This window comes from Lagopus muta, chromosome 3 (assembly GCF_023343835.1).
Source record: "Lagopus muta isolate bLagMut1 chromosome 3, bLagMut1 primary, whole genome shotgun sequence".
In the NCBI taxonomy this organism is placed as follows: domain Eukaryota; kingdom Metazoa; phylum Chordata; class Aves; order Galliformes; family Phasianidae; genus Lagopus; species Lagopus muta.
The window spans coordinates 79,275,853-79,293,605 of NC_064435.1; the positions used below are offsets into that span (position 1 = coordinate 79,275,853).

Consider the following 17,753-nt stretch of genomic DNA (forward strand, 5'->3'; position numbering starts at 1 on the left):
ATTTGATTGCTTTCCTTTTGCAGTGTGTGGATCTAAGCTGCAATGAACTGAGTGAAATCACATTGCCTGAAAACTTGCCTCCAAAACTGCAAGAGCTGGACCTGACTGGAAACCCCAGATTGGCCTTGGATCACAAAACCCTTGAGCTGCTGAAGTAAGTTGACTTACAGAATGGAGAGGATGCAGAAGGAGCTAGTTTGATCTCCATGTTACTTCTGACATTAGATTCCACCATTGAGATGCTAAGAGCTGCTTATTATGTTTTTTCCTTCATGTTTGCCACTGTGCTTCTTGTTACCCCCTCACAAAACATTGCCTGTAATCCATCATATCCCTCTCTGGGGTGCTCTTTAACTGACTATCTACCTGTTTGTTTTCTGCTCTATGACTCAAGCGCCACCTGTAACTGAAATGCACCAAGTGCCTCATTGCTGCCTTCTGCAGCATGTGGTGAAACTTGCACAGGAACAAATAATCGGTGGACAGTGGTGCTGCTTTGAGCCTTTCTTATGTCCTGAAGAGAACTGCACCAGCTCTATTTAATTCTGAGTCTCCTTGATCCTTAAATACTGAATGGTTGATAACCTTCTGAGGGTTGAGTGTTGCGTTGTGTGGTTTGCTTTTAAATGCTTAAGGTCAAGCACTGAAGTATTAAGCCCCATTATAATAATTTTTTATAGATAAAAAACAAGAGTCCATGTTCTGCAGCAGACAAAGGAGGATAAAAACAGGCTGGAAGAGATGTCTTTTTCTCTTAAGAGCTGCTCATTGTATGCCAGAAATGTAATGTTGCTATGATTTGTAGAGAAGTGTGTGTACTACCAAAGCTTCTTCAATGGTACCTGAACTTACAGGTCAGGTACCATTCTGTATGGCCAATAGACAAGAGAGGCAACCTTATCTCTTGCCTGTTTAGTAATCAGCCTTAATGCCCTATAGCAGTGTTGTACAAAGGTAAGTAAGTATGCAGTAAGAGAGTAGCATCACCCAGTGCCACATCATATTTTCACTGCCATATGCATTGTCTTTAATTCACAGAAACTTCTTTCTTCTTAAGCATGCATATGTGTGTTTCTTGCTTTAATAAATTATTTTTCTTAATTTCAGACCTATTCTTGTCTGAGTAAATACCCTTCAGCTGAGGTCAGGTGTTTCAGGTCTCCTTTGAGATATAGTGGATGTCTGTGTAGACATCCACAGTGCACTGCCACAACTGAACATGAGAGAGGAGGTGCTCCTTGCCCTTACTTCTTGTGGCAGGCACAAAAGCACTTGTGTTCTTGGTGCTTTTTATATCTTCCTTCTGCACGTGGAAGGCAGCTCTCCATCTGTGTCCTGGCAGGATTCAAGCAGGCAGTAGGTTAATATGTATTGCTTCTGATGAGAGGAGCCCTGTCACGCATGCTTGCTTTTTTTCCCCTTGTATGGAGATCTTAAAGGAAACTTGCATGCTTAGGAGGATGTTGCCAAGTGACTTACAGGACGTAAGGATTTCAGTAGCAATTATAATGAAAAGGAGAGGGGGAAAAAAAAAGATGTGGTTACTGTGATTTTTCAGAAAGAGCTGCTGGTTCAATTATAACATCTTGAACTGGGGGAAAGTAAAGCATACCGTATGGAAGCCTTAGCTCATCTCCCTGTGTGGGATATGCTGCTGGGTACTGTTCCTTTATGAGCACGTGGTCTAGTTGTAATTACACCACTGAGGAAGATGAAGGCAATGCATTGAAGTAGCTTTTTTTTTTTTCTTCTTCTTTTTTTAACCACTGCTGGGAAGCATTGATACAACCTTGGGTCCTTGACCTGCCCCAGGGTCAGTCAACCCAGCTGCAAGAGGAAACTGAAAAACCCTTCTGATCCAAATTCCTCTGCCCTGCAGGATAAGTGCCTTGCATTAGAAGCCTGTGAAGAAAGTGCATTTGCTTGTGTATGTCATAGTATTTTGCAGGTACAGACAGATGTAGAATATCTGTTACTTCAGAATCCAGGTTTCCTGTTTGACAGGATCAGATACTACTTTTCTGATGCCATTGGTGATGTGTTTGCCTTACATTTGTCACACAGGGGGGCTGCAAAGTCAAGGGCTCAAAACACCGACGGCTCTAACCTGATTTGTGTACTTTATTTGCTTTTAGCAGGCCCTAGCTGATGTATGTCCTGACTATTTGCATTAAAAGAAATCAGAGTGGAAGTGACAGTCCCTCAAGTTATTTGAGGAAGGCTGTGAAATGCGAAAAAGACTTCCCTTGTGTGTTCAGGTCAGATGGGGCTTTGGATGGAGAAAAATGAATCCTCTGAGCGAATAGTTAGACCTTTCTGCTTGTCCTTCTATGATTCATTTGGCTCATGAAAGGTTCAGGTGCCTTTGAAGTTCCTGCAGCGCATGGGGAGCTTGTTTCCCTGCCTTTGGAAGGGAGTGGAAGGAGCACAGGGCAGGTCATCTCTCCCCAGCAAAGCCCGGCTATGAAGAGAAGTGCATAAACAGACAGGGATGGTCCTTTTTCAAGTCTTTATTGCACTATGCAAGGTATTTGAACTTCAGGCTAGAGGCTATGTTGGTAGTAAATTGGAGGGTAGAGGATCAAGGGCCCAGGTAAAATCTGGGCTGTAAAATAATGGAAGGCAGAAGGCCTGTGCTCACAGCCTGGGCTGCAGACCTGCTCTTGCAAGTCAGGACAGCCCTGGGATGGAGCTGATTTCTGACTCATGGGCATTTTTGTAGTAGACTGTTACTCTGTGTTGCTGCTTCTGAAGACTTATCTTTTAATTTAGGGGATGGCGCAGGTCATACGGACTTGTTTTTAACATGAGTGAAAAGGGCTTCAGTTGAAAAATCACTCCATATACTGGCTTCCATTAAGATGGTGACAAATTGGCCTTGCATTCCCACTAGGCCAAGCTGTAAACAAATAGCTTGGGGGTGAGGAGGGGTGTGAGGGTAGGGAGAAAGAAGAAAAGCTGGGTAAGCAAACAGTGCAGCTGACACTCTTATTGAGGCTTGGTTATTTACTGCTTTTTTGTTCTTTGTAGACAGACACAGAAGGGTAACTGCCTTAGATGTCCTGCTCTGTTTTATTCTATTAAAGGTATTCCTAAGAACTGGGAAGAAGAAAACTGCTGTTCTTACATTTGAAGCTGAAACCAGTGCATCTTTTCCTTTCTTCTTACAGCAATATCCGTTGTTTCAAGATTGACCAGCCCTCGGCTGGTGATGCTTCAGGAGCTCCAGCTGTGTGGAGTCACGGTTACACAGAGGCATCAGGAGTTAAGAACAAGTAAGAGCCGGCGTTGTTCTTATTATACAAGCATCCTAGCAGCAGAGTGCCTCTATGCAGATACAAAGAGATCTGCTATTTCAGTTTGGGGATGTTTCGGGCCTCACAAAGGCAGAGGCCATGCCATGATTCTATATTCTGTATACTGGGCCCCTGCCTGGCTCTAAACTTTCTTCTTTGTCGGGAATGTTGCTAAGATACAAGGGTAACCGACACATTTTCTCTGTGCAAGCCTTTGGTACTTGCTAAAGATGGGCACGTTTAATAGCATTTTCCTCTTTTGCAAAGCTTTTTTATCTTCAGCTAAAGGGTGTTTACCAAGGAAATCAGAGATACTAAAGGAAGAAGTAGAATGGCCAAAACTGAATATGTATGTAGAGCTTCTGTGACTGAGGCAGCACTTGACGAATAACACAGCAAGAGTCTGCTGGTCTCTGTGTTACTGGCAAAGTGACGAATCTCATTGTTCCCTAAATACCTTTGTAGAAATCTTCTGCTACCTAGGTTTCCCTAGCAAGTGCCAAGCAAACCTTTACTTGCTGTTCGCTAATTTAACACATAGCTTGGTCAGCAGCATGCTGAGTCATAAAGATGGCTCTTGGTGGAGCAAATGCAGTTTCAGCTAACGATGTTTTGGATGTATTTCACCCCTGCAAGCTTGTCCCCTGTTTTATACAAATAAGAGACTTGTTCACGTGCAAAAAAGGAAGAAGAATCTTTAGGTCTTGGCTCGAATTTTCAAAAACAGCTCTCTCCCCATTTTAGCATTGTTGAATGGGCCTTCCTCTTCTCCACAGAAGAAAGCAATTGTGAGGAGCTTGTGAAAAGAATTAGTGAAAACTGGTTCTCAGACCAGGCTGCGTCTTCTCAGAATGACAAGATGAGAAATTAGTGCTGCATAGCAATCTTGTTGTTCTGCTTTGCTTTACTAGATTGTGTGTGGCAGCCCTGTCAGCCAATAACTTCTGTGACAACAGAGAGGCACTTTATGGTGTTTTTGATGGTGACCGCAATGTGGAAGTACCGTATCTGTTGCAGTGCACCATGAGTGACATCTTGGCAGAAGAGCTACAGAAAACAAAAAATGAAGAGGAATATATGATCAACACTTTCATTGTTATGCAGAGGTGAGTCTTGGATCTGAAGCTTTGTTTTTTTTACCTTGTGTATGTTCATTGGGCAGCTTGTTCCTTGTCAGGTTGATTGTGTTGCTCTTCATTTGCTACTAAAAGTGGGAGGGAGGGAGGAAAGGTGGTTTCTGGCACCTTTGTATTCTTTCATTGCTTGTTTTGTGGATATTGCCTTCTGTTCCTTTGGGATGTGAGGAGAAAAACCCCAACCCTTTCCCACCCACCCAAACAAAAATGATATCCAACCTCAAAATTATTAAATGTTTGACTAGCAGTTTTTCTCTTCTCTGTCTTGTGACTCTAAATGTGCGGTAGCCAGGACAGTAGTATGAATTTCTTGATCCTCTTTTAAATTTCCTTACTATTACTGCCTGCAGAGCTTGGGCTGATTCTTTCTTTCTGTACCAAGTCGGATTATTTAAAGCCATGCAAATATTAAAACATGCACTCTTGACTCCCTGAAAAAAAAAAAAAAGAGTCTGTCTTGGCATTCCTTTGACCTAAGAATATTATTTATGCAAGATCCACCTGAAAAGATTGTGATACAATAGATGTGAGTGTAATAGGAGCTGTGTGTGGAGGCTTGGAGACCTGTGTGTATGCTCACTCTTCTTTACAGAATGAGAAATTGTGCTTGGAGAGACATTGAGTGGAGGAGGAGTATGAAGGGAACTGAGCAAAGAGAATGAGGAGGTCAGGGAAACATAGGAGAAAGCTCCCAGATGAAGGAAGTGGATGGAGTTGAAAGCAGCATCTCTTGTTATTCAATTGCTGCAGCTCTGGAAGGGAAAATATTGAAATTCTGATATTGGGAAATAGGAGCAGCAGGATGGGGTTGAACCTTATAAACAAAAGAGAAAATGCTGCCTCGCATAATTGCTGTGGTTACAGTGGTAACTGAGAAGGTTGCCATCTAATTAAACCCTTCAAGAACAATATAAATGTTGAGTACTGAAAGTGTTTACTAGTGGCTTTGTTTCCCACTCGTGGACTTTCACAGGAATGTACGCTCCTGCAGAAGAGCTGTATTTGTGGGAGGCAGGGCTCGAGTCAAAGTAAGCTAACCATTCCTTTGGTGAACCAGAAATAGCATTCATTCTAGTTGCATGCAGCCATTCATTGAGGATTATTACAGATACTATGCCACATTCCTGAAGTGCCTTAAAAAAAGAAAAAACAACCAAAAAAACAGAAAAGCATATTGAAGCCTGGGTTCAAGTTCAGTTTGTGCTTTGTTTCCCCAGCGTTTTGAATCTAAAGTTCTTGCCAGCTTTACTTAGCGTTAATGTAGATTCAGTAGCCCCTGTAACTAGCTTTCCAGTTCTTAATTACTGTAAGAGAAGGTCCTGATAAAGAACGTACTGGCAAAGATGTTTTTTATTTTCTCCAGTCCTATTTCAATTTACACGAGTAAAATTACTACCAACATGATAACTAAAAAGCATGCCTTCTTATGGTGAAATTAATAGCTGCTCTGTTGTTGTGTCATTGAATCTTTGAAAGCATTATTTTGAAGGCATCACAAAACAACGAACCTCTGATTTCTATTTCTGCTCAAAACTGGGATCTCTACAGTTAAAATTACTGTTTTTCATAGTAAAATCTGTAGCTGCAGGAGCCCAAACTCTGGTTAATGCAACTTTCTTTGTAAGCTCTACCTGTACTCGATTTATTAGCCCTCAACACTTTTCCAACCTTCTTCGTTTCCCTCTGTGTGACCTTTGAAGTAGACTTCTTTCAGATGCAGAGAAAGGGAGCTGACTGTGCGGCTCTTTGGAGTGCAGAGATTTTTCTAAAATTGATTCTAAGATTGGAGTATCTGCATCGTGCTGGAAATAGCACACAGCTTGAGAGCTGTGCGTGATGACTCTGCAGTGTTGCTACAGTGTCATGGTCTTCAGTGGAGACTTTTGTTTTTGTCCCAGTGATCCAATAGTCAGTGTCCCGAGTGCTCGTGGTTGCAGAATAGCAGTTGTTTCTCATTAGTACCCATAACACTTGCTTTTCAATTGAAGAACAATCCGTGTTTTGTTTAAATTCCAGGAAACTTGGAACAGCTGGACAAAAACTTGGAGGCTCTGCTGTCCTTTGCCATATAAAACATGATCCCATGGACCCTGGAGGATGCTTCACGTTAACCTCAGCAAATGTGGGGAAGTGCCAAACTGTTCTGTGCCGGAATGGGAAACCTCTGCCTTTGTCCAGGTGCTATGTGATGAGTTGTGAAGAAGAGCTGAAGAGGATTAAGCAGCATAAGGCCATTATCACAGAGGTTAGAGAACTCTGGTGTGGGTGAAAGGAGGACTGCTGCAAGTCGCAGCTTCCTTTGAGGATATTTGCATGGTGGTATTTGGAATTACACATCTGTATTTGTAATCTTTAAGAGATAGTATTGATAACGAGTTCCAGAATAGAGTTGTCCTTTCAAGGTGATTCATGTCATGCAATTAAGTTGTTTTTCCATCTAATTACCATGCTACATTTTGGTTAGCTTCCGAGGGGGAATTACTGTGAGCATGCTGTGGTGAAACGGGAGCTGACACCTTCTTTCCCTCTGAGATGGTGAGAGCAAATAATGTGTTGGTGCTGTCACGAAGATCCCCCCAGTCTAGAAAGATAAGAGCTGAGCACTTGCGACTGTGCCATCCTTACTGCAGGAGAGTCCTTACTGCTGGCAGATTGGCTTTGTTGTCTGAGCTGTCTGTTCCCAGAGGTGCCCTCTGACAAGTAGCTCTTGAAGACAGCAGTTGCCTAAAAGAAAGAACCTGTCCTTTGCTCAGTTGGAAGGCCATAAGAGAAAGCTACTTGCTGCCTTCTTACAAGCTTAAAGCCACCGCAGTCAGCTGTGCATTGCCTTGTGTGACATGTGCATAGGAACAGAGAAATATTGTATCCTGTCAATGGGGGAGGAAAGGGCAAAAACTTCACTGCTGTACAGCCATGAGCAGGTGTGTGCGTGTAATAAAATTGCATGCTTGTTAATCTTGCCAAGAGGTGATGACTGGAATCTCAAACGTGACAGATTAGAAAGGAGTCAGTCCAACATAGCGTGCATCACTGAGGCATGCTCGTTATGCTCTGTAAAGGAAAAGGGAAATTTCTGTGCTGAATCTTGAGATGACTCATTGATTTCATGCTTTGTTGATGGCTTATCGCTTCTGTTAGAATCTTAATAGGGAAGTTAACAAGCTGACAAGGTTTTAAAGGGGAAGATTTTTTGGTCTTGGTTTGCTTTTCTGTGGTTACTTGCTGTATAATAACCACTACTGTCATCGACTGGACCAAATGAGCATAAATCCTCACCTCTGCTCTTCATCTCAAAGACACAATTAGCGGGCTGCAGCTCTCTCCACAGGCTGCCAACAAACCAGGCTTGCTGTTTCAGATGCTCACTGTGCTTATTGTGGCAGCTCAGATCCTAACCAGATCCTGGGATTTGGATGGGCATGATATTTACTTCTCAAATACGCCCGTTTTTACTGGTGCTTTCCCTTCAGATGTTATTCCTCCTCTTTTTGGAAATTTATTTATAAGTGGAAGCATAGTAAGTAATTAGAGCATGTAAAACATTTCACTACAGTGCAGCTGACTGCAAAATGCAGACTTGCTCTCTGCTGCGTTTGACTTACTTCATTTGAAGCTTTTTAAAATGAACTTTTGTTTCTTAAGTGATGAGCCAAGATCAACCTGCAAGAGAAGAGTCGTAACTCCTGTATCAAATGGAGCTGTGTGCAACTTTGCCCTCTATAACGCCAGATACTGTGGGCAGAGGAGGGACAAGTCTGACTCATGGATAAAACATTAGTCCAGTTGGCTCTCACAGCTGCAGGAGCAGAATAGATGGGTCTTTGTTGCAGACTTATGCTTTGTTGGTCTGCATAGGTGATGCTGATGACAAATCAGTAGGGTGTAGGAGGCTGAGTGCAAGGTTAGAAAGCAGCCGTCACTATGTTCCCATTCCAGCTCTGTCTCCTTGCAAGTCACTTCTACATTTGCCCATCAGTAAATGGCTGTAATTGGGGTACTACAAAAACAGGCAGAGGTAAGATGCAGGGAGACGGGAGTGCCATGTATCTGTCTGCCTTGTTTCCAGTTTTCTATCCTTTCTAATTTCAGGATGGCAAAGTAAATGGTGTGACAGATTCAACGAGGATCTTGGGATACACATTCCTTCACCCAAGCGTTGTGCCACGTCCCCACGTCCAGTCCATTACCTTAACTCCACAAGATGAGTTCTTCATTCTGGGGAGCAAGGGGCTGTGGGACAGCCTCTCGATGGATGAGGCAGTGGAAGCAGTCAGAAACGTGCCTGATGCGCTGGCAGCTGCCAAGAAGCTTTGCACTTTGGCCCAAAGTTACGGCTGCAACGACAGCATCAGCGCAGTTGTGGTTCAGCTCAATGTTACGGAGGACAGCTTCTGCTGCTGTGAACTTAATGGGGTCCCACCCCCCAGCCCAGGCATTTTCCCCCAGTCTGTCAACGTGGTCATCAAGGACAGGCCAGCGGATGCTCTTGGGATGCCATCTTCAAGCAGCGGCATGGCTTCAGAGATCAGCAGCGAGATCTCCACCTCAGAAATGAGCAGCGAGGTGGGGTCCACAGCCTCCGATGAACCTCCGCAGGTAGCCATGAACGAGAGCAGCCCGGCCTACCCCGGCGAGCAGCGCTGCATGCTGCATCCTGTCTGCCTGTCCAACTCCTTCCAGCGTCAGCTCTCCAGCGCCACGTTCTCCAGCGCCTTCTCCGACAACGGCCTCGACAGCGACGACGAGGAGCCGATAGAGGGGGTGTTCACCAACGGCAGCCGTGTGGAAGTGGAGGTGGACATCCATTGCAGCCGAGCGAAGGAGAAGCAGCTTCTCCAAGTGCCTGTGGAAGCCAGTGACGAAGGTATTGTCATCAGTGCCAACGAAGATGAGCCCGGCCTCCCCAAGAAAGCCGAATGTTCTGCCACAGGCACAATAGGGCGTCGGAGGGGCAATGGCTCTGTGGCACCCCAAGAGAGAAGCCATAATTTGATTGAAGTTGCAACAGATGCACCGCTTAGGAAAACAGGGGGATATTTTGCTGCTCCGGCACAGCCGGACCCGGATGACCAGTTCATCATCCCACCAGAGCTGGAAGAAGAGGTCAAGGAGATCATGAAACAGCACCAGGAACAACAGCAGCAGCAGCAGCAGCGGCAGTACCAGATGGACCACCTGGCAGACTACTACGATACGCCACTATGACCCATTCTACTGCTTGGAAATGAGCAGATGAGGAGACTTGAGTGCAGGACCCAGTGGGCGCACACTACAGCAGGGGTTTCCCTTCTACGTTTCCTTTATACACTTCCTTTTCTTTATCCTGCCACTACAGATAACTGCAGCTTTTCAGTTTGTTAGGTTTAATATTCATTGACTTTCTTCTAGAGATGCTTTACCAGTAAAGTTTAAGATAGTTAATCTTCCCTTAACATATCAAATGTAAAAACAAAACAAAAAAAAAATAATAAAAAGGTTTAATATATTGCTGAGAAACAGATGATGATGTAATATTTTTTAAAATGGCTTGTTTGTTTTGTTTGAAAAGCAGGGCAGTAGCCAGTGCTAAATGATTTAAGTAATATTGTAATACTGTATTTCTTTGAGAGAAAAGGCTTTTTTTGGTCTTGAAAATGATAGACATTTGTAGAATATGGAGACTAACTCCTAGGAGTTGCTTTACTCTTTCAGGTGACTTAAGTCACTGAGATTCACTAATTTTCTCTGAGAGAACAGTTGATTGGGAAATTACTGTAAATAGCTCAGTGTTGTATAGTGATGCTTACATGTTTTGTAGCCTTGGCATTAAGGACACAACCTGAAAAACTGACCTTTTTCTTAAGCAATTCTTTGGGCCGTGGTCATTGAGCATAGCGAACGGAGTGACTGCGTACAAGTTAGCTAGAGTTAGATGGTACAGACCATTGAAAGAAACCCACTTTTTCCTCTGGTCTCTTTCTATTCTTTTACAAACACGTTTTATTTGTGTTCCTTATTGCTGCCACAACCAGCATGATTGTATAGAGCTCATTTGCTGTAGAACATTTACAAACCAAGAGTTATATTAAAGCCGAATGCACAAATGAACATGTCATAATTTTTGTTATAATAAATATGAAATTTACAAATGATGTCTGCTTTTGTCTGAATAGCTGAGCCTTTGAGCAGCTTGCTGTAGTTCATCGTTATACCGCAGTCTGTTTACACTGCGACTTTTCCATCTTAGTGTATGCTTTTTCTTACAGGAACTGCAGAAACTGACATGTACTCTTAGAAATTTTAGCAAGGAAGTCACCCAATGGCTGTGCAAAATGCCCTTAAGAGATGCTGGACAACAGTGAGGAATTAGCATCGTTCTTTTGTTTCTCAGTACAAATGGAGCGCTATTGATTTGCCCTTCACCACAGTATTGACAGTATCAGAAGACAAGAGGAGCGGTGCTCTGAATCTGTGCCATTGGGACTGAGCAAGTGAAGGTAGGAATGATGAAGGGATAAGGGCTAAGAAAGGGAGCAAGAAAACACGGGGTATGAGAGGGGAGGAAAAATAGAAGGTGGAGAAGAGCTCAAAGTTAACTACATAAACTCAGATTTGGTTGTAGTGTTAAATGAACCTGAGTTCAGTGGCAGTTTGATAGCAGAAGGGCATTTCTTTGTGAATCCTGCAGGAAAGGACCCTTAGCCTTCCTCAGTGTTGTCTCCAACAAACTTTCTTTTCCTCCTCAGTCTCTAAAGGTGAGGTGCAGATGGCCAAAACTGAGAGCACACTAAAGCCTTCTGCTTACAGCATGGTCCCTTTTAGAACTGCATTCCAAAGTCAGAGCTTTTGTAGCACTGAAGTGACAGGATTTGGGCAGAGGATTTCTCGTCTGTCTGAAGAAGACATTTGTATTAGTGGTCTGTCTCAACAAGTCACAATGTGAGGGATTGATGTGTTCATAGGGCCTTCTTGTTCCCCTTCCTGTAACTGGATCAATAGGTTGGCTGTCTGGGAACATCTCTGGAGAATTCAGTGTTTTTAAACAGGGTGAAGGGTGTTTTGTTCCAGATTTAAAGGGGGATTTGGAAAACAAGGTACAGTTTTTGCAACTTGTGACTTTTCTCAACATCTCTGCCCTCTTTCACAAAGGATGTTAATGTGTTCTTATCTGGTGAGGACTGGAGCTGAGGTCACTGACTTCATTTCAGTGCATTACTCATATGTGAGTTTATGGTTAAGTGCACAGTGTGTTTTAGACAGTTTGAGCAATTAGGAACTATCTGACTTGAAAAAAGAACCAGATTTGTTAGCAGAATTGGGATTGCTGTAGCAGGGGTGAGGCAAAAGGGCTGCAGAGAAGGGAAGGCTTTCGACTGAAGGGAACGTAGAGCCATAGAGCCACGTTACCTTTATAATCAAACCTTTTGAGTCTTCTGAAAGTTGCCAGCAGCCGTATCTGTGACAAACAGAAATGCATGGACAGGAGGAGGCCGATAGCTGGAGGCAGAAAAATGAACCTAGTTGCATTGTTTCCCATAAGGTAACTTTAAACAGGGAGATATGATGGTATTGAGGAGGTACTCCTCTGCTTGCATGCAAGTCTTTTGTGGCATAAAAGCTTTTTCATTTTGCTTTCTGCCTAGTGCTCTTACATAATGCGTTTTGTTGTGCATGAGCAACCCGTTGGCATGAATGCTTCTGCATTCAGAGCAGGGGCTCCTCATTGGTAACCAGTGCTGTGGTGCTGCTGCCTTCCTGTGGCTTATTGCTTTCGGAATGAGCAAAATAACTGTGCAGAGTATCTCCCTCATTACTGGAGGTGGTTGTGCTGCTACTGCAGCGGCCCATACGTTATCTTTTAAGCATTCTCTTTGTAATGATCTCAGCCTTCTTGCTAGCTGTTGTGCTTTCAACTCATACGCATCATGTTCTAGCAAATGGTACGTGTGTATTTTCCAAAGTGTGATGCTGTCAGTTCGGAAGCACATCCACGAGGGGGTAGGTGTTACTGAAGTGTCACGCAGCTTCAGAAGTCATTTGTTAAGAATTCCCCTGACGCCAGCAGTCCTCTGGTGATATCCGAATGGACAGCCTTTGTGTTCAGAGGCATGTGCCCCGAATCGCTTTGGTCAGCCCCACCAAGGGGGTGGTGTTGTAGCCAAGATGGAGTAAAATCTGGGTTCTGACAGTAATAACGCTGTAGAACAGTGGCCTCCACTCATCTCTCTGAGAGGCTGCAGTTTGCCTTGCAAGGTGACACAGATACGTATGATCCTGTATCTCTGCACAGTCACTGATGATGTCTTTTGGCTTCAAATTTGCAGCTTCGGGCTTGGAAATATTCACTGGAGTGGCTCAGTTGGAATAACCCTGTGCCCAGCCTGCAGATCAGGGATGTAGAAAGGCTTGAGTTATTTCTAGCAATGCAGTAGGACTTAAAGGAGCAAATAAAACCGCATCCTTAGCCCAGTCAGCCTGCTTTGCCTGGACGTTGCCTGCTGTGGATGGAGAGATGAGTTTGTCTAACAGGAGATGACCCTTGAGCTTTAAGTTGAGCAGGTCTGAGCTTATGCTGGAGTTGGATCCCAGGCTTTGGCTGGAGGAGGGTGTGTGACCAGTAGCTGGCCCCAAAAGAATCTTTTGCACTTGACTGGAGCCAGGACTTCAAGGTATCTGTAAAATGACTGTGTTAACACTTTGCTCAGTTAACCTGCTTTGCGGTCCTGCCTTGTTAATTCAATTGGCTTGCTTCAGGGCCAATTTGTTGCGGTATTGTTGGATTAATCGATTTGCTCCTGACTGATCCAGTCAGCGTGCTGCGTGCCGGCACTTGCTGTGCAGCGAGTACCTGCGGGATGTGCCTGAACTGGGATGTGCCTGAACCTGCAAGTGGTCGAAGGAGAGCGGGGCAGGGGCGTGAGGGCCCAGCAGTGCCTGGAAGCCATTGTGTAATAATGTTGATTGAGACCATGGCTTATAAGGCACCAGGCAGGGCCTGACAGGCCTCCAGCAGGGGAGCCCCAGTGCTGTGGTGCTGTCTGGAGTTGATGCTCTGAGCACGGCATGCCGTTCTTCTCTCCTGTTGGATTTAGCACAGCTGCACGGAGAGAAGTCCCTGTGTTTTAACAGTGAAATCATCACCGCTGACTCACAGAACAGATGGAATTGTTTCTCTGGTTCAATATATGCTGTGGAGTGCTTTAAAGAAAACCAAGACACAGCTATGGGGGAAGGCTGGTACAGCAGAAGTGCGTGAGTCAGTGACTTGTAAGATGCTGTTTCATTGTAAACCCTACAAAGGAGAGACAGGAGAAAATCTGCGTGGTTAATGATTCTCTTAATCCCAGAGAACTGCATACATAGAATATGTAGTGAGGTGCTCCGTATTTAAAATGGGATGGCAATGGAGAGCAAAACCAGGAATGTCTTTTTGAGGTTTAGAATAAATGGATGCTCATGGCCCAGCAGCCAAAGCTGTTTCTTCTGGGTACAAGCACAGGCAGCTGATGGGAGTGTTGGGAGATGGCAAGTCTCCCTGTGGCAGAGCCATTTAATGAGGGGTTAAAAGGATCATCGTGTTCTCTCATTGTGGTGGGCAGAATTTGACCGCGAGGTTTCTCAGTCACCTCTGGTACCTGCATAGTTTTTGTGTGGGGTCACTGAAGTGCCTTGAAACGACCAAGTGGGACAGGGAAGAATGAGCCTGAAGTCACCCAGCCTGCTCTCCTGCTGAGTTGCAGCTTGTACCTGTCTGAGACAGAAGAGCTCTCCTTGTGATGAAGGTAAGAAATGGCTTTCAGGCCTCTCTTTATAATTGAAGCGGAGCTTTCCGTAGGTGGGGTAAAAAGTAGTGTGTTGCTGCTGTCTTTGCTAATTGAAAACTACAGGAGCTCCCCCTTGTGTTACCATGAGATGGGAGAATATGGCTACAGCTTCCTTGCCAAGGGCCCAAGTGAAACCCGTGCTCCTATGCTCACACCTACAGATGAAGCTGTTCTGGAGCTGCCTTGGCTCAGCCTGTCACTCCACACAGCAGCAGCGCTGGCAGCAGCAGGAGCTTCCTGGTAAGTCAGGGCAGCTGTGCCCACAAGACACATTCTTGTGATCCCCAGGAAGGAAAAACGCCTTTCCAACTGCTTGTGTGCCCGAACAGTGACTGCGCACACTGATCATCTCCAGTTAGGAAGTCTTAAGCTCCTTAGTTTTCTGGCACCAGCTCTTCCAGTGTCATGTGGCTTCCATCACGCTGTGCCAAGAACCTTGCCTCTACACGCTGAGGGCTGGGAAGCTGCTGCCTTGGGTCCCTCACTTTGCAGAGAAGGGTTGTGTGGGCATGAAGTGCTGTGGGCGTGCAGATGATGGATTTAGGCATGGCTTGGTACTATAAATCTGGGTACAGTGGGAAGCCTATGAGTAATGCATACGCGAGGCGCGCGGTGCATTCACAGCTAATGAACCTCCAGTGCTCAACAAACAGCTGGGCGAATCTCAGCCCTTTTTTTCCTCCCGCACTTCAGCTGCCCTTGTTTAACTTGGACAGCAGTGTGGGTTAGCAAAAACTTTGAGGTTTCCATACAGATGTCTTAACCTCTCTGCTATCGTTTCTCACGTAGTATTTCAAAGCCTGTTTCAAATGTACGGTCTGTAGCTGTGCCTGTCTGTCTTGTGAGCCTTCGTACGTTCTGTTGAGAAACTAATTACCTGTGCATGGATGCTTTCCCCTCGCTTAAGCTTTCCAAAATGTCCTATGAGCTTCAGCAGCAGGTGCAATGTGTGCTAATGGCACAGCTGGAGATCAATAGCCCATTTGTAGTAATGAAGGGCATCCTGCGACTTTCCAGTCCTGCACTGTCACACGCCAAAACCAATTCCATCAAACGCAGTGAGGATCTGCAGACCTTGCAAGGAGCCTCATGTTTTATGTATGATGGGTGATGGTGAGCATCTGTGACACTTTTATGCTAGGCAGGCATTAAGCCTCTGTAATAGATTGAATGCCACCTTTTCCTGGAGATGGATGGATGTGAAAGAGGTGAGTAATGACGAGTGTCCCAGCTGTCATAAGCAACGTGGTTATGGTCCTATTTAATAACCTATTGGAGCCCTAGGAAAGGAGATTTGTAAGATCTGCAAATGTAATTGAGAGATGGGAGTTACAGAAGGTCCATTTTGTAGTTAGAGCTCAACTTACAGTCAATCTGAGTTGAGGCAAGAAATTGACAGGAGACAAACTCAGATGAAGGTAGATTTGCACTGGGAATAAAATACATGGATTACAAAAGAACAATCTCCATTCAAACTGTTCTCCAGTTCTCTAATCCCCGTATGTATTCTCATCACTTTGAAGCAGTTTCTCACGTAAACTGAGATTGCAGTTTCCGTAGAGATGAGCTTCAAATTCTGCTGTCACACAACCGGTTTGTGTTCAGAGTTGTTTCTTCACGTCAGGTACACTGAAACTGCCCTGGAAAAGGCAAGTAATGGTAAAAGTTAATATATTCTGAGAACGTTCACAGTCCTCCTAGCTGTGAGGGTTTTATGGTTCCAGATGAGTGAATTATTTAGTAAATGTAAAGGTTATGTTGAGCCTATTTTCAGGAGCAAATATCTTCTTTCTCCACTGGCCCCAACCCCCACAGTTTTGCCTTTCACATTGAGAAAGAAGCAGCTCGCATCTTGGGATGCTAATTTGCTCCGTTTTGGAAAAGATTTTCCCCAGACTGAATTAATTTTACAACAATTATTTGAATAAAGGAGACAGTCAGGCAAATGGATGCTCAGAGAGACACAGCCCACCAGGATTAACATTTCACAGCAGTTTATGCAGAGCAGTGGGATGCAGAATCAGTGCTGTGGTTTCTTTTTTCATTATTTCATTAACACAGACATCTTAAATATTTGTGCCCTCTGCTTCCTCCTCAGAACAAGGCAGGGGGAGGCATTCTGTCAAAAAAATGACTTCATATTTCAGTGCTTTGATTGAGATCATCTCTCTCCAAGGCCGTGGGAGGGGTTCCTCTGTGGATAACGAATGTCTGTGAGCTCAGATGGGATTTTTGCTCCCAGACTGACTGAAGCTGTTTGCTCCTGCACCAAAGGAGGCAGGTGTAAATTGATAGTTTAAACCCAACAGGAGTGCAGAGTGACTTTGAGATAAATCATCTTCTGTAGTCAGCCCAGTGCCTGACACCAGGGAACATCCGCAGTGGGGCTTTTCTCCTGCCAGGCAGATCCAGCCTTGATATATGCACCTGTCCCACAGCACCTGCAGAGGTCAGGGTAGTGGTTCTTTTATTCCTCTTTCTGAAGCTTCTGAATCTGCTCAGCTTCCCAGAAGGCTTCCTGATGTAGCAGGAGTGACTCGCTTTGAAGCTGTTACGTTGAAAGTCTGTTTGCCCACAAGAAGTGTGGGTTTGGCCTTTACCTAACACAGATTGTCTGTCCAGAGCCCCAGGCCTACACTTGTGGTGGGCAGGTTTCCTCTGGTTGATACATTGCCTGCCCTGAGGGGAAGGAAAGCTTCCTCTTCCCTGCTGGAGTCCTCCGAAGAGTATTGGTGGAATTTGTACTCTCCTCTGCTACGCTTCCCTCCGTGAAGGTGAGTGGAGAAACTGGCAATCACTGGCCCTCTGATGGCTCTGGCCTCCTTTGTGGACTCTCTGCTTGGGGTGCACTTGCTCTCTGTGTCCTGGAAGGAACCAGCTTTAGCAATGGATTGAACTAGATGGTCTCCAGAGGTGCTTTCCAACCCTAATGATTCTGTGAGGGGTAGAAACAAGGTCTCTGCATGGAGAGATGCTTCATCCTGGATGCTTTCCTGACAAATAGATCCGGAAGGCCCCGTGATCTGTCCTTGTTCTTGAAATCTGGCACATTTGCTCACAGGTCACTGCTGCTTACAACAGAAAACATCATGGGACAACACACAGTGAGCCAAACTACCAGAAATGTGAGCTGAGACTTGAGTCATCCCCAGAGTTCTGCATCTAGAAGGACTATGAGAGCCACCAGTCCCTACAAACGCCACGTCAAATGGAAGGAACTAGGGCACTGGGTCTTTCTTACAGTGTAGGTGAAGCCTCCTAACACAAGAGGCTTGGAAGCTTTCTCATTTCTCACCACCTGCTCTTTGAGAGGAAACACTGGGGCTGCAAGTTGAGTCTTGAGATAGGGAGCAATCCTTGCAGCTGCACATGGGAAGGCCAAGACCAATGATTGGTGCAGGAGTGGGAAGTGGAGGGCAGAGGTGAGACTGATAGAGCTGAACTGCATAGAAAAGGACAGGATTGCTTTGGCAGGAAGATGGATGGAAGCCAAACATCTTTTCTTTGAATGAATTGTG

The 17,753-nt window shown here is 44.9% G+C and overlaps 1 protein-coding gene across 1 annotated transcript in view; it reads left to right on the forward strand.

The window, feature by feature from the left end:
• The window catches only part of PHLPP1 (PH domain and leucine rich repeat protein phosphatase 1), a 131,815-nt gene extending 121,296 nt beyond the window's left edge, over nt 1–10,519 (forward strand). The window contains exons 13-17 of the mRNA XM_048938663.1: nt 24–154; nt 3,171–3,275; nt 4,208–4,402; nt 6,449–6,677; nt 8,522–10,519. Of these exons, the coding sequence (XP_048794620.1) occupies nt 24–154; nt 3,171–3,275; nt 4,208–4,402; nt 6,449–6,677; nt 8,522–9,637 (1,776 nt within the window). The 3' untranslated portion in view covers nt 9,638–10,519. The remainder of the gene's footprint in view (nt 1–23; nt 155–3,170; nt 3,276–4,207; nt 4,403–6,448; nt 6,678–8,521) is intronic.
• The last annotated feature ends 7,234 nt before the right edge of the window (nt 10,520–17,753 follow it).